Here is a 23,182-nt window from a genome sequence, read left to right on the forward strand (position 1 = left end):
AACTGAAACTCTTAGTATATATATGTACACACATATATAAATCTATTCATCACAAATATATGTATGTATACACATATATAAAACTATATATTATCTATCCATCTATTTATCTATATACTTTATGGCTTATACACAGTTAACAGTTTACTCATCTGGAAAATCTGACTTAATAATAATGCTTACACAAAAGATTTCAAGAAATATTATTTAAAGGATATAATTGAGTAGTCGTTCTAAGTGAGAATGAAAAATGAGTATGTTTCTCTTTTAAAAACAGACCAAAGTTGGTTAGGTACACAGAAAATGAAGACATAAAAAAATGCTTTAGCACATGAAATTCTCACGAGTACATAATTTTCTTCAAAAGGTCTCTGTGCAGTGCTAATATTTCTAATGAATATAGATTTTACTCAAAATACTAAAAATAACAAATGTTTAACTTTTACTATCAGTAGTACTGTTTCTCTAGTTGGTTTATAAAAGATGGTACCATTTACATAATGTGGAAATCTACATTAAAACATAATTGTTCACATTTTTTTTTTTTTTGGTGAGGAGATCAGCCCTGTGCTAACATCTGACAATCCTCCTCTTTTTGCTGAGGAAGACCGGCCCTGGGCTAACATCCGTGCCCATCTTCCTTCACTTTATATGGGAGCCGCCACAGCATGGCTTGCCAACCATCGAACCCGGGGCCGCCACAGCGGAGCGTGAGCACTTAACCGCTTGCACCACCGGGCTCGCCCCATAATTATTTACATTTTTAAATAGAAAAAATGCTTCACTATACAATAATGAAGTTGTTCTGACTGACGGATGCAAAGGTGAAGTCAAATGCCTTAAGGACAATTCCATGCAGACTCCATTCTGTCTCTACTTTCATTGTTTTTAATGGAGTGTGAAAATGTCAAGAATTTAAAAATCAATTGTTCTACACAGTAAAAATATTATAAGTAAAAGTTGATATATGAAATAAAAATTTAATTTTTATAATTTCAAAAGTGAAAGAAAAGATGAATTCCTATAAATGAAATTTTATAAATATATACACTAAAAACATTCAGGAAAAAAATAGGAATATCTTCTTTAGAGGAGACGGAGTCAAGATGGCGGCGTAAGCAGACTCGGAACTCACCTCCTCCCGTGGACACAGCCAATTTACAACTACTCGTGGAAAAATTACCCCGAGACAGAACTGAAAACTGGATGAGAGGAACTCCTGCAACAACGGACAATCCTAACTGAGGTGGAAGAGGTAGAGACTCCCTTCTGGAGAGGAAAAACACCGCCTTCACAAACCGCCAGCTTCAGGGCCGCCGGGAGCGGCTCACAGGTGCGCAGCCTCCCTGGAGGCGCGGGGCCCTGAGCCGGGGAGTGCCCCCGCTGTGGGCATTTTGTGGACCCAGCACAATCGACCCAGTGGCATAATATCTGACTTTGCCTGCTACTAAAACACTGGGGAGTACGCCCAGAAAACCCGGTTCACAAAGAAACTAAAACTGGCTCTTAAAGGGCCCGCGCGCAAACTCACCCATTTCAGAAAGCATCCTAAAATCACCAGAAAGAAAGGTGTACAGTGCTTTGGTGACAAGAGACTCACCTAATAGGCCCTGAGTGCATCTCGGTGAGGGGTGAGACATCTCCAGGGACTGGGACATTGGCGGCGGCCATTGTTGTGACCTGGTGTGGGCGTGCTGACACAGACGCCATTGGAGTCTCCCTGAGGCCAGCTAGCCCAGGGTCTGCCCCACCCGCTAGAGCACCGATTTAATCCAGCTCAGCCAGGGCAGGCAGCCCACCCTAGAGACTGGCCCCACCCAACAACAAGCCCTCAGGCAACTTGTGGGCCTGCATAGATTGGTGACTGGATTCTCTGCAGCCTGGCAACTGAGTCGACTTGAGCAGGGCAGGGTGTGCACAAGGAGCGGATGGAGAGTGTGGGGTGGTGGCGGAGTGTGTGAGGCTCCCGCCATGGAGAGACTGGGTCCGGTTGGGAAGGTCGGGGCGCTCACACAGGGCAGGACTGTGTTGACTGTGTGTGGACCTGTGGGTAGCAGGGCTTCTCAACCGAAGAAGGCTTGTGCTTCTCAAAGACCCATATAGGAGGGTTGCTCCACCTTCCAAAACCTGAAACAATTGGGTGCTCCTGTGCCTGAGGCCAGCCCCACCCAGCTGCAATCCTCAGAGAGCTGACAAGAGACCTAATAGGCTAGAGGCTTACAGCAATTGTAAGGCCCTGAGCCTAACAACCTGCCATGGTAGGGGCCTACTCACTTAAAAGAAATACTGCAACACAAATGTGGTATTAGAACTTGCAGCCAACTGTCCTGGGGCTCCCCACACCTGATAAAGAGACTGAAGGGCCCACAACAACTACAAGCAGCTGAGCATTACAACAGCTGGCCAGGAGCATAACTCAGCCTCCCTGGGCACCTACAGAGAGAGCAAACAGGCCACAGCAGAAGGATACACGTAGCCCACATAGGGGTCACCCCTGGAACATTGAGAACTGAGGGAAGCACACTGGAAGCCTCCTAAGGCATCACTTACATAAGGTCACCTATCCAAGAGCAGGAGACGTAGCTGACCAACCTAATCCATAGACACAAGCACAGGGAAAGAGGCAAAATGAAGAGGCAAAAGAATACATTCCAAGTGAGGGAACAGGACAAAACCCCAGAAAAGGAACTAAGTGAAACAGAAATGAGCAACCTACCCAACAGAGAGTTCAAACTAAGAGTGTTAAGGATGCTCACTGATCTGGGGAGAAGAATAGATGAACTCAGTGAGAATGTGAACAAAGAAATGGAAGATATAAAAAAGAACCAATCAGAAATGAAGAATACAATACTGGAAATGAAAAATTCATTAGAGGGACTCAAAAGCAGAGTAGAGGATACAGAAGAATGGATCTGTGAGCTGGACGAAAGACTAGAAGAAATTACCCGAGGTGAACAGGTAAAAGAGAAAAGAATTAAAAAAAGTGAGGACAGTCTAAGGGACCTCTGGGACAACATCAAGCGCACTAACATCCGTGTTATAGGTGTCCCGGAAGGAGAAGAGCGAGACAAGGGGGCAGAGAATCTATTTCAAGAAACAATAGATGAAAACTTCCCTAACCTAAGGAAGGAAACAGACACCAAGGTACAGGAAGCACAGAGAGCCCCAAACAAGGTAAACCCAAAGAGGCCCACACCAAGACACATCATAATCAAAATGTCCAGAATTAAAGATAAAGAGAGAATCCTAAAAGCCGCAAGAGAATGTCAAGTTACGTACAAAGGAAACCCCATAAGGCTATCAGCTGACTTCTCAGCAGAAACCTTACAGGCTAGAAGAGAATGGCACGATATATTTAAAGTGCTAAAAGGAAAAAACTTACAGCCAAGAATACTCTACCCAGCAAGGTTATCATTCAAAATGGAAGGAGAGATCAAAATTTTCCCAGATAAGCAAAAATTAAAGGAGTTTGTCACCAAGAAACCAGTGCTACAAGAAATGTTAAAGGGACAGATTTAAGGGGAAAAGAGAAGACCACAAATAGGAAAAATCATCTATTTCCATGATTAGAACGTAATGGATACAAATGCACAACAAAGAGGTTAGATATGATATCAAAAACATGAGGGAGGGGGCCGGCCCGGTGGCGCAAGTGGTTAGGTGCAGAAATAAATGAAATAGACCCCAAAAAAACAATAGAAAAAATTAATAAAACCAAGAGCTGGTTCTATGAAAAGGTCAACAAATTTGACAAACCTTTAGCTAGACTCACCAAGAAAAAAAGAGAGAAGGCACAAATAAGTAAAATCAGAAATGAAAGAGGAGAGGTTACAACAGACACCTCAGAAATACAAAAGATTATAAGAGAATACTATGAAAAGCCATATGCCAACCAATTCGACAATCTGGAAGAAACGGATAAATTCTTAGAATCATACAACCTTCCAAAACTGGATCAAGAAGAAGTAGAGAATTTGAATAGACCAATCACCAGTAAGGAGATCGAAACAGTAATCACAAACCTCCCCAAAAATAAAAGTCCAGGACCAGATGGCTTTCCTGGTGAATTCTACCAAACATTCAAAGAAGACTTAATACCTATCCTTCTCAAACTCTTCCAAAAAATTGAGGAGGGGGGAAAGCTCCCTAACTCATTCTACGAAGCTGACATTACCCTGATACCAAAACCAGACAAGGACAACACACAAAAAAAAGAAAATTACAGGCCAATATCACTGATGAACATCGATGCAAAAATCCTCAATAAAATACTAGCAAATCGCATACAACAATACGTTAAAAAGATTATACACCATGATCAAGTGGGATTTATTCCAGGGATGCAGGGATGGTTTAACATTTGCAAATCAATCAAGGTAATACACCACATTAATAAAATGAAGAATAAAAATCACATGATCATCTCAATAGATGCAGAGAAAGCATTTGACAAGATACAGCATCCATTTATGATAAAAACTCTGAATAAAATGGGTATAGAAGGAAAGTACCTCAACATAATAAAGACCATATATGAGAAACCCACAGCTAATATCATCCTCAATGGTGAAAAACTGAAAGCCATCCCTCTAAGAACAGGCACCAGACAAGGATGCCCACTGTCACCACTCCTATTTAACATAGTACTGGAAGTCCTAGCCAGAGCAATCAGGCAAGAGAAAGAAATAAAAGGGATCCAAATTGGAAAGGAAGAAGTGAAACTGTCACTATTTGCAGATGACATGATTTTATATATAGAAAACCCTAAAGAATCCACCAGAAAACTTTTAGAAGTAATAAACGAATATGGTAAAGTTGCAGGATACAAAATCAACATACAAAAATCACTTGCATTTCTGTACACTAACAACGAAGTAGCAGAAAGAGAAATTAAGGAATATCTTCTTTATTTTATTTTTGACTCAAAAATATATATAAGATATATATGTAAGAGTCTGTATCGTGAAATTCATTGAAAAACAATTTTAAATTAGCTTTTATTATACATAAATTAAAAACTCTTACAGTATATGATGAAAATTACATGTGAATACATCATTATGATATAAGATAGAATTTGAATGTTGCTTTTGAAGCTTTGAAAATTTATTTTATTCAATTCAAAGAGACATCTTCTCAATGGTCTTTAAATAGTAAGTAAAATATCTGGTTATGATATAGCATTTTTCCATCAGTACTGAAACATTATTTTATTTTAACTTCACATTTTATTCGGGAACCTCAATTGGATTCTTTTTGTCTAGACAACAATTGGTAATTTTCTGTTTCATTATTGTTGTCTGTCTGCTTCGTCCCTACAACACCAAGGTTGAAAGTAAAAAAAAAAAAAAGATTCATAAGTCTTTATCTCTATTAACTAGGAAATTATAATTTTTTACATATAATGGAATCTGAAATATATGGGAAATTATACTTTCTAAGTTAAGAATATATATAATACACAAAGTTCAAAATAAAGAATATACAGGTACAAAATTGGCACTTCAAAATCAATAAAAATATTTTATGAGCTATTTTGACTAAAAAATATTTGCTTCAGTAAAATCTCTCTTCAGATTGTGATAATTTATGCAAAATTGAGTATTATTGTCTTTAGCTTAGTATTACATGATATGGAACTTACAAAATAAATATATATTTATATACATATATATATAGAGGGAGAGAGTTTTTATACTCAGTCTTCAGTTCAACACCTTCACCAGGTAAATATTAATCACTGGTTGATAACTACATATTGCTCACCTATGAAGTTGATAATAAGTACTAAACAAATTTCTAAGTAAGCTTGTATTATTCATTAGCAAGACATTCACAGTGTTCAGGGATTTATATTGTACAATTTTCATTCATTTATTAACATTGCTCGGATCTTTGGAGATTAAGGACATGAGTACTAAAAAAAACTAAAAGGCATTATTAGTACCTGAAAGAATAGTTATTCAGAACTGACACTCATTCTAGTCATATTTCAACTCTATTTTTTCTATCACATTTTTTTGCACTATAAAAAGCGTAAACTACAAAAGTAGTAAGATGTTTGGAAGACAAATATACCACTCAATAACACATAATTTAGTGAATAAATTTAGCAAATATCTATTGAGTGGTCGTTACATTCCATGCACTGAGTGGATACTAAAGGCCCAGAGAGAAAAAGAGACTCATTCCATGATCTCTAAGAGCTTATTGTCAGGGGGAAAAAAAAAAAATCAAGAATCATTCCACAGAATGAGTATGATTTTAAAAGCACAGGCAAAAATTTTCTAAATTCATATATGCTATGATTTTCCTGGATAATTCTGAGAGCATAGTTCTTTTTTAAATTAAAGTTTACTAATACAGTAATATCAAATCACCAGTCTGGTATATCAGTTTGTCAATTTCGTTTCTTGTCGTCACACATTTGGAAAGCAAGACCCTCTGTCATATCTGATATCACTACACAGAGTCTGAGTTAAATTGCCTTATTTAAATTCACACACCAATTTCGGTTTTCTAGTTGTAGATTTCTTCATAAGAAGCAGAAAGTAGTACAGAAATGAAGTACACACCTCTAAAAGGGCGCTAAGAAAATGATCTTTGTCTCATTCAAGGCATTAGAGACCAGATACTTTTAAATAATCAGTGTGGACTTAATGAAATAGTGTCATTGTGGAGTGTTGGTGGCCATCAGTGTTTGTCAGCAAATGGTATTAAGCGTTGTATATTAAGAATTTGAATTCATTCTTTAAAAAGAAGCTATGACTACAATGTTAAGAAATCTTTGTAAGATCACCAATACTTTTTATATAGCTAGTTCCATTTTTCACATTACTTGTAAGTCCTTATCAACATTGCACGGTGTTACTCATGGAATTCAACAGCTTTGCATTTTTTCCAAAATTATTATAAACCATCATAATTATCATTTTAATGGATGCATATTCTAGTGTGTTAATGTACAATTATTAATATCATTTTTTTAAAAAAAAAGCAAGAACTTAAAATGCTCTATCTAAATTACAGAAGAAGTATAATACAGGTAAATTATAAGAGCATTAAGTATGATTGTAAATAGTAATAGTAAAATTATTTAAATATTTTAAATACCAATATTATGTAATAAATGGTTTTAAATAATAGTAGCATAAATACTTAAAGATTATTTTGTTTTGAGTCTAAAAGACTGAAAAACTTTATTTAAATTCAGTTTGATAGAACATCTCAAAGTTTAGAAAGTTGAATAGCGTACTTTCTTTTAACAGTTAACTCAGATTTACATAGAAATTTGGAAAAGAATACGATATAAACCTCTCAACTAGCACTCTCTTAAGCACCGGAAAAATCATTACCTTTCCCAGTTCTTTCGATTTCTGTCATAAGAAGCAAAGAGAGCAGAACTATATATTTTGGTAATTAATTTCCTTAAGATAATGTTAGAAACATCATGTTCTTTAAAATATAAATGAATTTCAAGGTGAGCATGCTAGAAGATAATATTAATGGCATATGATTTATTGTGACAAGAGATCTGATCTGAAACACCATTATTAGGAGTACTTAAAAGAATCCATTTGCAAATTCCTGAAAATATGAAAGAGTGCTACAGCTGAACCTATCTTAATGTTGAAATCTGAAAATCTGTCCCTTGTAAGGATGAAACTGCTGGCACACATCTGGCGTGTTTTCCTCATAGAAATTTATTGGAAAATTTTTATATCCTGAATATGTTGTATTATAGTTTAAGGAATTACCTAAATGTTTCTAATTCTGAGTGAAGACTTAATCTACAAAAGTATAGCTTGAAATGTACATGCCTAATTGACTTGGTAATATATGTAGTTTTAGGGCTGATTGTTATCTTAAAAAATAGTTGGCCAATAATACATTGAACATCTACTATATACCCGGGATTCTTTGAACTCACAATAGAAACATGTGCCCTGTGTCAATCTAGAAGGTGTTTTTATATTATTACTATTCCAAGTGAAATATACCCTTTAAACTGTTTATAAGCAAGATTTACTCGTGCCTCAACTTTACAAATAAGTTTCAATAAGATGTAGTTTTACATGTTATACACACATTTGGGTATACAAACACATTGTTGTGAATGGCATCTAACCACATATTGGGCAGTGAGGAACGTCATAAATTAGTAGTACAATTGATAATAAAATATTAAGTAGGTATATGCGAAAAATAGAAGTCTTTTTTATTAAGAATTAAAATTATTCTGGAGAACAGAATTCATTAGCCTCTGACACTTGAGAGAGAATCATAAATATCGGCATTCTTTTATATAGGCTGTCAAATTTGAGTATCACATAAATATATTGATACATCGCTCTATACTTTTAATTCTTTCTCCCTCCCCCTTGCCCCCCATCTCTGTCTCTCTCTCTCTGTGTCTCTCTCTCTCTTTTTCTCTGCCTCTCTGCTAAGTTTGAGACAAAAATGCCTTAAACACCAGTAAACTTTTTCTCTCCTGGATATTTCTTCAAGCTTTTATTTATTTATTTATTTATTTTTGTGAGGAGATCAGCCCTGGCCTAACATCTGTGCCCATCTTCCTTCACTTTATATGGGACACCCCTGCAGCATGGCTTGCCAAGCAGTGCGTAGGTGCGCACCTGGCACCCAGGATGCGAACCAGCGAACCCCGGGCTGCCACAGCAGAGTGTGCGCACTTGGCCACATGTGCCACCAGGCAGGCCCCTCTTCAAGCTTTTAATGGGCTTTTGCATTGTGAAACTCCTGAAGGGGTACACTGCATGCTGCATTTTCCAAAGAGTATTTTTTTTTTTTTTTGCTTGAAACCTATTTTAATATATGAATATAAACACATGAAAGCTTCATAGAATGGCACTTGGGTAAGCATAGCCTAGTCTACTGTACAGTATGGTTTCATGTACATTAATAAATATATTCATTTCCAGGACATTCAAGGTGTATCATCAAGTGCTGAGATCTACTATAAAGTGAATATAATTTCATTGCTATATTAATTTATTTTCATATATTTCATGAAAGTAAATCTTGTAAAATAAAAATGTCTTTTTATTTTAGATATAAATAAAATTTATTAGCTGCAAATTTTAACTAGATTACTTTTGATTTAATTTTGTAAAACATATGGCACAAATTCAAACAGTACAAAAAAGTGCAATAAAAATTCGGTCTCCACCCCAACCACTTGATTCCCTTCTCCAGAAGCAACCAGAGTTAAAAGATTTTTGTGAATCCTTCTAAAGATGTTATATGCACATATATTCATATATACACGTTTTTCATTTTCTTTAAAACAAACATTTATAGCTGTCTGAGCTATGAGAGAAAAAGCAAACCATAACATCATGATTTATGATTTGTAGGGTAAGAAATAACTCTAGGCAATACCTAAGGTAAGTATTAGAAATAAGTTTTCCTATGTTTTACTCAAACATTTAAATAGGTGAATTTAATGAAAAATCAGATAGGACCTCACTAATCATAAAACTATTTACTATGATGATTCTTATATAAAGTAGAACACTAAAGCCTATAAAGAAAAGTCTAAAACAATTTGAAAATACATTTTAACACATTTATTTATTATGAACCTACATGGAAGATAATTATGTCAATGTACTGATGTGTGACAAAATTGAAATAAACACAAGAATTTCTAGGGGCAGTTACTTAATAAGGAGTCTTCAACATTCATGGTAAGATGCCAACTTAGCCAAATATAGAGACTTTGGCTTTGAACATTAATATATAAATCACTTAAATATCTATACAGAAATGTTGATTACGATTTTGTCACTTCATAAAATGAACAGAGAATTGACTATAATTAAAGCAAAAGAAGATTCACTTCTTCTGCCCCATTTTGCCAGGGAAGTGTGGTAGAGATAGCCATGTATTCTTCTAGAAAAGGGGAAGATACAAAGTCAAAGCATTCCCCATTTCCCTGAATAACAGAAAGAGTCAATTTCTACATTTTGGAGGGAAAAATGTTTGCGTGTTGCTATAATGGCAAAACAGATTTTGGTTGTCCAGTCTTTTCCACTTGAAGAAAAAGTCTTTAAAAATAGTTTATGCACGCATTGATATTTCCCTTGTTTATTTTCCATGTAGTTGAGGCTGGTATTGGACTAACGGTAGAAAGATTACAAACCTTATATGATAACTATGTAACACACAGTTACTCAGCATTATCGAATCTGAGCCCCATGTTTTTCCTTGGGATTTAGGATGATCACTCCTCAATAATAAGCCATGTAAAGACTTCCAGTATATCTTACTAAAATATTATTTTCATCTTATACTTGAAATCTTTCTTTTCAGCATATGAAAACGGACTAGAGATGGCCCCATTGCATTTCCCATTATAAACTCAGTAAAACCTAAGAGGAAAAACCAAATTATTTTACACTTTTGTCTTAATACTTACACACGAAGCATTATTCAGTTAATATATGTGAGATGTTTTTTACCGTATAGTGACTCTTTTTATGCCATAATTCATCGACAACAACCATAATTATAATTTCATCATTTGTTACCTTACCTACTGTTGAATTTCTCTGGATGTTTTTCTCTCATGATGTGGAATCTGTGTGCAATTGAGGCATCCTAAGAACAGAAACAGAAAAGTAAAATAGGATGGTTTATGATCCTATTATCTTGTGGAAATAAAAATTGAAAAATAAAAAAGTTAACAAATAATATTGTTAAGTTAACTTTTTCCTAGCAATATCATTGCTAGAAAGATATTCTGAAATCAGGCAAAATATGTGTAATCCACATAAATTATGTGCAAGTGTGATTTATGTCACCATTTCAACACTGGTTACTTGCAATATTCAGTTCTAGGAATTGATTTCCATTTAATTTATATATCTTTTTAAATAATTGGTTTTGTCCTCATGCTCACAGTATGTTGAAGATAGTGCATATGAACATAAATGTCAAAAAGTAGTTGAAAATATTGTTACACAAGAGCTGGAAAGATGGCCTAAGTGGAGAAATGATATGGTGGAGAAGCTCCAGTCCTCTGAGATTAACTATGGGTAAAAAGATACTGTGAGAGTGCACATCTAGTAAAATTAAGTATAATACATGACTTCAATGTTTGCTAAGTGTCTTTGATTATCTGTTCGTTTCAAAGGCAACTTTCTGACCTATCTTATCTTGCTTAATAGGAAAAAGCAACAGGGAAAAATTTATTTCTTGAGAATTGGTGACAAGTGTAACTAGGCTCTGAGACCCCAAATGCACCAGTTCTGAACCCTAATGGAAGTCTCTTCCTTTTAGGAAAGCCATTCATAGTTTCAATGAGACAGAGTCACACTGAATATGTGAGATTGGTGGAATATTGTGATTCAAGCTTTTCAAGCACAGACTATTTTTACTGGCTTTAAACAGTTGCCCCCGTTATTCCAAGCAAGGAGATATTTTCCCATACTTCATCTACACATGATTAATCACTCCAATGAGAAACTAATATATTTACCAGCCATCTCAATAGAAATGGGGCTATTGTTGTGATTAACTGTTAATTTTGTTTCATAGTGGAGATAAAGGAAAAAGAAAAACCAAACACAAAGGAAATAAAGAAGTTGTATATTTGAGAGGATCTCAAAAACACTAATCAAGGATTAAAAGTCTAATGAATGAAATGAAAAGGCTAATGTGCTTACTCATGCATAAGAAATCATGAGGCACAACAAGAGAGGGACCAATGCCCACTGCAGATGGCAGACAGAGTTGCTTTTCTCTGAAAGATAGAGCTGTGACAGGACTGTAATTTTTTCTGTACGTTTTATGCTCTAAAAATTATTGAGTGATTGAATTAATCCACAAGTGAAAAGGACACTAAGATATAGACAGGTGTGCATTGAAACAAGAGTTATAAAAAAGTTACAAAAATAAAAAAACTCTATGGTTTGATATTCTATAACTTTGTTATATATACACAGTCAACTTCCTGGTTTGTTAAGAAGTCGGAATATCAAGTTGGTCACTTTTATTGGTCCAATAGCTCTCAAACTCAGCCACAGAGTTTCTTCTTTTCAAAAAAAATTGTCATTAATAAGCCATAAATATGTTCTATTTTAGAATGTGAAGTTGTCTTATTGTGGTATGAAATTATAGAAAAATCTGAGCTGGGCTATTTATAGTATATTGTGCAGCATGATCATTAATTAATTTTTAAAAATCATTTATTTTGACTTTATCCCTAATTTGATTCAAAATCAATTTGGCATACCTTATAATTAAATGCATACATCCAGCATACCAGTTAAACAAAAGCAAAAGAATGTGAATCAAGTACTTAGAATGGGTGATCAATATTGGTTACCCATAGGGAGACTATCATTGAATTTACTTCTGCTTGAATTATTTGTTTCTGCTAATTTAGAGATCTGAGACCTTTAAAAATAGATTGTGTAGTATAATTTGCTTACAAGCATATATTTTTGCAATAACATATCTCTTAATTTCCAAAGCAGGAAGACAGAGAGAGGGAGAGAGAAAAGGAGAGGAGGAGAGGGGAGAGGAGAGGAGAGAGAGCATCAAAAGAAGACCATGTAAGTAGACTGGACTATAGTTAAGTAAACTCCTAGAAATATTGAACACCAAATAGCCAAAGATAAACTGAATGTTTGCTCTATCTCCAAGATACTTAGGCAATGGATCATGTAGTAAACAGAGGAGAAAAATAAAACCTAGCGAGGAACACTGGTGTGCCTTTTCCTTGTGTTGAGTGGGTTCCACCATAAAGAGAGAGTTGGCATTGCTGACTGCAGGATTGATAAGGAACAATGACAGCAGGTGTTCATTTGGATGAGAACTCAGACCAAATTCCCATGGGACCCTGTCCCTTTGGCATAACCCCAAGAGGCTTGAAAGAGAACTGCCAAACCTTGCAAACTTATACAGCAGCCATATTTCAGGGACACTAAGGATTCTCTAAAAAGAGATCAAATAAGAAAAAGCTAAAACAGTGTTGTTGGTTTTTTACATAAATTTTGCTCTTTCTGTCTCTATGCATTGCAGTTTTTAGGGATCAGAAATTAAATCAGCATCACTTCTACCCGATAGAATGGACAATCTTAGAATTCAGACAGACTTTCACTTCCAAGGCTTGTGACTCTGAAGAAATTACTTGTTTACTGTGAATCACAGCTTTCTAACCTTTAACAGATGATACTGATATGCTTTTATAGTATTGTGGTGGTGATTTATTGAGATTATTCTGTATAGCAATTTCAACAGTGTTCTGTATAGCTGAGTGTTCATATGTTTTATACCCATACCAGAATTTTATTGAAAGTAAAAGATTGTGTAAAACATAGTTAAATTTTGAAGTATGTATTTACTTACTCTCAAATTGGTGTTATTATTTCCTGAACTTATAAAATACTTTTATTTTAAATTAATTTAAAAAATAAAATCAGATATAAGAAATAAAAATAAAATATATTCATCTTTATTCAAGTAAAACACATTTAAATCTCATGTTGCTTTTCTAAGTAGCAAAAAAGTAAAGTAATTTGTCTTGATACATACAAATATACATATATCAGAGAATCTGCTGCTTAGTCATATCTGTCTTTAATACTCTGTCACTGGTATCTTTCTGAAGAGTGATTTTTTTCTCTTCCTGTAGGGGTTATTATTTTATTTTTTTTAATAAAGTTACCCCAAATCTCCAAAGTTGCATTTTAAGCCATTAATTTGAAAAATTCGATTATTTTCTGTGGATCAGAATGTCTTCAATTGAGAAAATACTCTACGAGTGGTGAGACACCTGAGCCTACAGAAAATTCTATTGAGAGGAGGACAATATTAACACTAATCTTTTTCTTGAAGTGTAAAACATATTGGCCCAAATATTGTCATAGTTACTATCGTTTTTATTCCATTTAAAGAAACTTTCTCTGACAAATATTTTTACAAAACTTGTCAAATAAGTTGTTTTTATTTTTGATTATTGAATTATTATACCAAATTAAATACCTTCCCAATTACATTCCATTTCAGGATAGATTATAAATTTAGCCAATTACAAATTAGTATCATCAAAAGAGTTATTCCAAAGTGCAACTATGGAATTTAAAATTAAACTTTGCATACTAGATGAGTTTTCATCGTTGAAACAGTTCAGTTCCTCCTTAGTTTTGGATGGATTAATTTCAATGTCTCCATGTGTAAGAGTTTTTTTCTTTTAATAATTGCAATTTGCTAAAAAGCTTCAAAAAATGAAGCTTTTGGTGTTCCACTTGTTGAATATCTTATCAAAGATTTCCAACTGATTTTTTTTCTTTTTTGAGGTATTATTTACATACAATAAAATTCACCAAGTTTAAGTGTACAATTCAATGAGTTTTGACAAAGGCATACAATAACCACCTTCATAATCATGATACAGAAAATTTCCATTACCCCGAGAAGTTCCCTAATGCCTTTTGCATCTATATACTTTTACGCTTGTATATACTCCCTCCTCTAATCTTGAAAGTCATTGATCTGCTTTCTTTCACTGTAGTTTGCCTTTTCTAAAATTTCCTACAAACAGAATTTAAAAGTAGTCTTTTATGTCTGGCTTCTTTCACTTATTATAATGCTTTTATGATTCAGCCATTTGTTCTGGTATCAGCGGGTTGTCCCTTTTAATTGTTAAATAGTATTCTGTTCAATAGATTCACTACAATTTGTTTATTCACTAGTTGTTGACACTTGGCTTTTGTGAATAAAGTTGCTATGAACTTTTGAGCATGATTCTTTTTGTAGACATGTGTGATTATATCTTTTGGGTAAATACCTAGGAGTGAGATTCCTGAGTTGTATGGTATGTGTATATTTAACTTGATGAAAAATTGCCACATTATTTTTCAAAGTACTTGTACCATTTTTCATTCCTACCGGTAATGTACCAGAGTTCCAGTTACCCCACATCTTTACCAACTCTCCAAATCCACAACAACTCTTGGCAGTCTTTTTAATTTTACCACTCTAATAAGTATGCAATGGTATCCTTGGTTGGAGCCTTAACCCTTAGGAGGCAGCACCATCTGCTTCACTAGAGGGGTCTGCTTATTGTGATGAAACTACAGGATTTGAAAGTTCTGGTACATACTTAATGGATGTTCCCAGCTCTATCACAAATCATTCATCCTTACAGCTCTTAGTATATTTTCTCCATTATGCGACTCAACAATTCCATAATAGCAATGAGCACTCTCTGGAATTCCACTTGTGCTCTCCCCTCCACACTCACACCACGCACAGCCTCAAGGGTTTCAAAGGATTATTTTTTCTATGAAATTCCTCCAAAAGATATTTAGATACTATATGCTTAGAGTCTCCCTTGAAGAACTTTGAGCTCTCAGACTGATTATGATTTTTTTCTCAAACTATACTTTAAATAAAAGTAGTAAGTTAGGGCCAGCCCCGTGGCTTAGCGGTGAAGTGCGTGCACTCCGCTACTGGCAGCCTGGGTTCGGATCCCGGGCGCGCACCAATGCACCGCTTCTCCGGCCATGCTGAGGCCACGTCCCACATACAGCAACTGGAAGGATGTGCAACTATGGCATACAACTATCTACTGGGGCTTTGGGGCAAAAAAAAAATGGAGGAGGATTTGCAGTAGATGTTAGCTCAGAGCTGGTCTTCCTCAGCAAAAAGAGGAGGATTAGCGCGGATGTTAGCTCAGGGCTGATTTTCCTCACAAAAAAAAAACAAAAAAAGAAAGAAAAAGAAAAGTAGTAAGTTAAAAAATTCAACATGTATAAAAGTACATAAAATGAAAAGTAAAAGTTCCACATTTCCTCAATTTTAATTCATAGAGATAACCAAGATCATTTTCTCATGCATCATTTTGAAAACGGTCTATACACTTAAAGTATATATGTATGAATGTATATATGCACATGTGTATATTTAAAAATAAGTTTATATTATACCAACTGTGCTGAAACTAGCATTTTTTCACTTATTAATATAGCTCAGACATCTTGTTATATTAGTAAACAGGAATTTTCCTTAAGTTTTTTAACATCAGTAATTTAGTCCTTTCCAATGGATGTGCCAGTATTTATGTAACTATTTACCTGTTGGTAGTGATTTGAGTTCATTTTAATATTTTGCTACAAAAATAAATTTTGCAAAGAACATTTCTGTACATCCTTTATGTACATCTTTGAATATATCTGTACAACATATACTTAGAAGTGGAATTCCTGGCTAAAAGTATATTTGAATATTGCCTTTTGTTATATAGTGAAAAGTTGTTCTCCAGAAAGTTAAAACCTTCCCACTAATAGTGTCTAACATGACTGGTTATCATTAAATTTATTAACTTCTGAATTTAATGGGCTAAAAACATATCTCACAATTGTTTAAATAAATTTTTCTTGTTGATTGAAGTAGACTATCCTTAATATGTTTTTGGCTATATTTATTCTTGTGTGGACTACCTATTCAAGTTCTTTATCTATTTTGTCTATGTACATAAAGACAATATTTATTTATATTAACAACCATAATAATGATAATTAAAAATAATTAAATATTTACTATTCTTAAGGCACTTTTTTAAGAATTTTACATGTAGTATTTCATTTAACCGTCACAAAAATTTTTACAAGCTATTATTATCTACATTTTATGAATGAGAAGACTGAGGATTAAGGAAGTTATAATCATTCCAGCCCATACCAGAAGCTGGGGAATTAGCAGTTGAATACAGGCTCTTCACTAGTGTAGACAAAGTCATGCATTGTAAATATTTTCCAAGTTCGTTTTTTTTACTTTATTTTTTTTACTTTGTAGGGTTTTAAATTTTTTTTTTTTTTTTTTTTTGTGAGGAGATCAGCCCTGAGCTAACATCCGCCAATCCTCCTCTTTTTTTGCTGTGGAAGACGGCCCTGGGCTAACATCGGTGCCTATCTTCCTCCACTTTATATGGGACGCCGCCACAGCATGGCTTACCAAGCAGTGCGTCGGTGCGCGCCCGGGATCCGAACCAGCGAACCCCGGGCCACCGCAGCGGAGCGCGCGCACTTAACCGCTTGTGCCACCGGGCCGGCCCCGGGTTTTAAATTTTTATATTTCAGATATATCCACCTTTTCTTTCTGAGTTTGCGTCATCTTAGAAAGACCTTTCTTTTCTCCAGAATTAAGTATAGTACTACTTTCTGTACGTTTTTCCCCTTATGACTTAATATTTTACATTGTAATAGTTGAAACATTTCATATTTATTTTGGTGAAGGAGTAAAGTAGAAATCTTGACCAATTTTTGCCAAAATACATACTATCTATACTAATAGGATTTGTTCAATAATTTACTTTTTCCCTTTTGTTTGAAAGACACAATTTATTACATAATAAATTTCCATCTCTATATCTCTATATGTTACCTTTGAACTATTTTAATTACTCTAGTTTTGTGATACATTTTCATATCTGGTTGGGCGAGAGTCACTTATTTTACTCTTTTTTAAAAATTTGATGCTTATTTAGAAGATTTATATTTTCAGATAAAATTTAGTATCATTTTTATTCAAGTTACCCTTGCTTTGAGTACCAGGTCAAAATCTTTTGGTATTGTGATTGGATCTGACTTCATAGACAAATTTGGGGAGAATTGGAATATTTTATAATATCAAGTTCTGTCTTTTAAAAAGAGGTATTTTCCTACTTACGTTTTCTCATATGATTCTTAGTAGGGTCCAAAATTTCCTTTACATTAAGTCCAATATATTTCTTTTTATCAATTTCATAGATATTTATCTTACTTTTGTGTTTATTATAATAGACCTCTTTCTTACATTATCTTATTAACTGGCTATATTTTATATAAAAACATTTTGATTACTTATTATTAATCTTTTAGACAGTCACCCTATAGTTCTGTTATTGCATATGGTTTCTTTCAGTTGATTGATTTTTCTGGGAATATAGTCCTATCATCAACAAATAATGATACATGCTCTGCCTCCTTTCAAACATCTCCATATCTAATTCTTTTTTTCTTATCTAGTTGCTTTATATAGTACATTCAGAACAATATCAAATGGAAATGCTGGTATAATTTTTGCATATTTAATTTAATGAGCATATGTAGTATATTATCATTTTGCATGATGAGGGCTTTCCTTTTGAGATATTTAGTGGTTATCATGCTTGGAAAAGATTCATCCAGTTATATTTTATTAGGAATTTGTCTCCCTTTCTTGGTCTATTTTTTCCATACCAATTATCATGTTATATATAGCATGCTGACACAATCTGACATGGTATATATTTTACTTTATAGCTTTTTTATCATCTCCACTTAAGCTCCAAGTAATCTCCATGAGGACAGGAATTTTTTTTTCTGTCTTATTCACTCCCATATCACAGAACTAGAGTATAGCCTTGCAAAGACTAAGCACTGAAATTTCGTTGACTGAATGAATGGATGCATGATTAAAATTATATTCATAGTAACCACCAGATACCTATTGACAATCAGCATAGCAGGGCAGGTAAGGACTTGGACTCTGGAGTTAAACTGCCTGGCTCTAAAAGTAACTGGATCTCTGACCTTGAAAAGTTTGCTTAGGCTTTCAGTGCTTTCATTTTCGTATCTTCCAAATAGGAATGATATTAATACTACCTGCTTTACTATGAATGTGATGTTCTAATACCTGGAGGGTAGTTGAAACAGTGCCTGGCATATATAAAGCAAGCAAATAAATGTTAGCTATTATTATTATTGAAATATATTTATTATTTTGAGGTTCATATTATTTTCTCCATTGGTTTATTGATATAGTAAATTAATTAAATTCCATAATACATTAGATGAAATATTTAAAGACAGTTGTGCTTTGGTATTCAAAACTGTGGATTTTAGAAAAGCTATACTGTGCATATATGATAAATTAAGTAACAAACTCAAAGGATCAGGAAGAGAATACTGTAATTAATATTCACATAAATATTTCTCTTCTATTCTATATGAATATTGACTGAAAGGATAAATTAACACTACGAAGAGCATATCAGTTCAGGTTATATATCTCACCAAATAAACAATGAAAAAACTTTGGTTTTAAGAGCTTTGTTAGATTTTGAAATTTCAGATAAGAGATTATAGTCATATAATGTATTTCCCATATATAATAGACGATCTTTGCTCTCCTGACAGTCTTTATCTGAATGTACTAATTACATAATGTACTATCTGTTAATATTTTATTTAAGAAAATTACACCAATAGCTACAAGTGAGATTGTTTCATAGGAAGATCTTATCAGATATTGATATCTGTTGTGCTGGCTTAATAAAGAGAATCGAAAGATCTCCATCTTTATGTTCCAGAATAATTAATAATGCTTGGGAATTATTTGTTCTTTGAAGGTTTTAAAGAATCGTTTGTGAATTGTTGGCCTGGTAGTTTTTGGATGAAGCAACATTATGGCAATTTTCTTAATTTCTGTGTTCTATTTAGGTTTTCTACCTCTACATAAGATAATATTTTTCATGAATTCATCTGTAGCAGGCTGAATGGTGGCCCACAAAGATATCAGAACCTAATCCCTGGAATGTGGTAGTTTTTGCAGATTTGATCAAGTTAAGGATTAATATTGCTTGGGACTGGTGATTCCTTTCTACCTTGCACTTTCTTTCTTTTGGAATGGGAATTCTAACTGTTATATATGCTTATTCCATCACTGTATTTTGAAAACAGATCACAGGTCCACAATGGAGAAGAATTTTGTCCCAGGATGGGTCATATTGAGTCTCACTCATAACTGATTTCAATGATTAAGATGATGAGATTTGAGACTTTAAGCTGATGATATTTAGATGATACTTCTGACTTGAGTTGATGATATAATAGACTAAGACATTTGGAGATACTGAGAAGAAGTGAAAGTATTTTGCACGTAGGACATAATTGAATCTTTGGGCGCCAGAGTGCAGACAGTAGTGGGATAAACGGTGACCCCTAAATATATTCGTGCCTAATCCCTGGCACCTGGAAATGTTACCTTGCATGGCAAACTTTTTGCAAATATAATTACATTAAGGATCATGAAATAAGGAGATTATCCTGAATTATCCAGGTGGGACCTAAATGTCTTCACAAATGGCTTTATAAGAGGGAGACAGAGGGAGATTTGACAGACAGAAGAGGAGGCAATGTGACCAGACAGGCAGGGATTGGAGTGATACAGCCACAAGTCAAGGAAGGCTGGCAGCCACCAGAAGCTGGAAGTGGCGAGGAATGTATTCCCCCCTACAGCCTCCGGAGGGAACAAGAACCTGCTGACACCTTGATTTCTGCCCAGGGATACTAAATTTGCACTTCTGGCCTCTTGAAAAGTGAGAGAATAAGTTTCCGTTGCTTTAAGCCATGATGTTGTGGTAACTTGTTATAGCAGGCACAAGAAACTTATACATCATCTATTCCTGTAGGTTTTCTGAGAAAAGTGTTATCTTATAATCTTTTAATTTTATCTGAATACATAGTTATTTTTATTCTCTCAATTCCAACTGCATTATTTTTTGTATTTAACATGATGTTTAGAATCTATAATTTAGCAAAAAGGCATATAGGAAGATTAGAATGGGCATCACAAATTTTATATGTTAACTGCATGAAGTGGGCAAGGAGCAAACAGCAAAATCTTAGAAAGGCAGAATTTCTTACTTTGACAACAAAGACTTAGTTCACTCTCAGATACTCCTGCTGAGTATCTATTTAAGGTTGCATTGGCGGTCTTTAGAAATACAACAGATCAAGAAAAAATAAAGAGTAGACGTATTATAGAGAAAGAGAAAATCATCTATCATTTATAGATGACATAATGGTCTGTATAGAAAATCCAAAGGAATCAACTGAAGTAATGGGCTTAGGTGGCAGAGTATTAAATAACCTAAACCAACAAACTCTTATCCCTCATGGAAGAAAAAGATAATAGAATTTTAATTAATCAGAGAAAATAGTGCCTGAATTATAGCTGTTTACTGGATCATTTTCATTATTTTTTTCAACAGACACGTATAAAGCAGATAAAAGCACATTAGGGCATCAATTTGAAGTCAAAATCATTACTTCTGAGATCTTATTTCAGAGCTACCCCCTTATATCCCACAGCTGGGAGGGCAGCACCACTGTCTCAGGAATCACAAGAGCAGTCAGATGTGTGGATTAGACCAGAGACATATATTTGTTTTGTCTTAGCCAATCTGGCTCACTCATTCGTGTCATATAAGTCATTGCCATAACCATATTTTCTTGAAGTAAGTGGAGACATGAAGAAACACATTGTGAACAACTCAATAAAATGGGTATCGTGATATAAGCCTAATTTTAAGACTTGCTTGAGAAATACATAATAAAAATGTCATAAAACACTCAGAAACATAAACCTTTATGTAAATAGTAATTAATATCTTTTCTACAAAGATACAAAATGCAGGAAATAGAACTGTGTCTTCAGTGCATTAAAATAGCATGAGTATTCTGGTATAGAGTGTCCTGTAGTCAGTAAATTAATCGCTACAAATTATTTGAGAAAAAATACAATAAACTGAAAAAAAAAGGAATCAACTGAAATCCACATAAATTGAGAAAAGAGTTTAATGAGCTAACCAGATATGCAAACAGTGTATAAAATTAGTAGAATTGACCACATTAAAACAAAGTAATAGAAAATTATCTCATTCACTATGATGACAACAATTACAAATATCAAGGGAGGAAAACTACCAATGTGAATCTTACAGAAGGAAATGATAATTACTGAAGAACACAGAAGAATGAATCAATGAAGATGCTTACTATCCTGAGTGGCAATGATTTAAGGAGTTGGGGTCAGAGGATGTGAGGAGTGGTACAGTGTCTTCTGAAATTGAGCGTCAGTGGAATCACCTGGACTTTTCTCTATTAGATTGCATTTACTGTCTCTTGGAATTGGTTTTTGGAGTGTGTGAGATATGTGTGTGTGATTCCACAGGAACTCAGAGGCATCAAATTGCACATCTGCAACATATCCTGCTGTGAACACTTCAGACGGAACCCACTGTGTTAGCTTTGGATTACACTCCTGGGACAACCAGGGCATTTTTCTAGAATTAAAAATTCGGACTTAGAGAAATACATGACTGAGAGCAAGATGACAGGTCTTATAATAAAGCCAGTCCTTGGGGTAGGATATGAGATTTGCTGAATGGTAGATGCAGATTCAAAGGCAGAGTTTTCAATAGGGAGACTTTTGCAAAGGGGTGGCTTCACTATGAGCAGGCTTTTCATGAAGTATTTAATTTCTTCAAATTAAGAAATTTCTTTAAATTATTTTCACTTGGATGATGGCAAAAGTTATAATTAGCATTCAGGCTAAATTATTGCTCTTAAATTTTATAATTCTTTTTACCCAATTATTTAGAAAGTTGGAGAGAGCCATGCCACTCCATGACCATGTTGCAGGGGAAGTGGGACTTGGGGTTATATGTGAGATGAGGCCTGTACCCACCTCAGCATCTTCCCAGTCTCCCTTCCATTCACCAAGAGACCCTTTACACTAAGGGAAGGTGCATCATCAGTGTCTCAACAAAAAACAGATGCTATACCCTAATCTGAGGCAGTGATTTTCCTATATGGAGGAAAGCTTGTTCTTGATCAAAAAGTCTTTGGGAAACCTATAAGATCATGCAGAATACTGAAATAAGTAAATGAAAGTTCTTCCCACACCTAAGTCCTTCAGGACAATGTGAGGAGGCAGTTACCATGCTTAGAAGGAGAGAATTCCATGGAGAAGACAGCCTTGAGATAAAAGGATGTTCAGTCACAGGGGACTTTCATTGAGGTAGCCAGGGATATAAGTACCCTGACACTGTTTTCCTCCCTCCCATCTCCTGCTGGCACTGTCAACTGGCCAAGTCAATCAGAAGCAAGAGGGTAAGAGGAATCTGGTATCTATATAGGATACTGTCCAGGCAGACAGCAAGATGGAGAAGGGTAAAGAGAAGATCTAGAGGCAAACAGAAGCAATCCAGAATAAAGAAATTATAGTCCTTAAGATTCAATGTTTATAGCAGAATGGAGAACTATGTGTAAGAACACAGAAGTCTAAGAAGCATAAGCACCAAATATATGAGAAAGAATTGGCAATTAAGGTGGCCATTGGAATA

General features: G+C 34.6%; 1 protein-coding gene across 10 annotated transcripts in view; it reads right to left on the reverse strand.

The window, feature by feature from the left end:
- Positions 1-23,182, reverse strand: part of DGKB (diacylglycerol kinase beta) — a 697,510-nt gene that overhangs the window by 300,369 nt on the left and 373,959 nt on the right. For all 10 annotated transcript variants that reach the window (XM_058526516.1, XM_058526562.1, XM_058526536.1 and 7 more), the window contains one exon: positions 10,559-10,623. In XM_058526516.1, the coding sequence (XP_058382499.1) occupies positions 10,559-10,623 (65 nt within the window). The remainder of the gene's footprint in view (positions 1-10,558; positions 10,624-23,182) is intronic.

This window comes from Diceros bicornis, chromosome 3 (genome assembly GCF_020826845.1).
Source record: "Diceros bicornis minor isolate mBicDic1 chromosome 3, mDicBic1.mat.cur, whole genome shotgun sequence".
Lineage (NCBI taxonomy): Eukaryota > Metazoa > Chordata > Mammalia > Perissodactyla > Rhinocerotidae > Diceros > Diceros bicornis.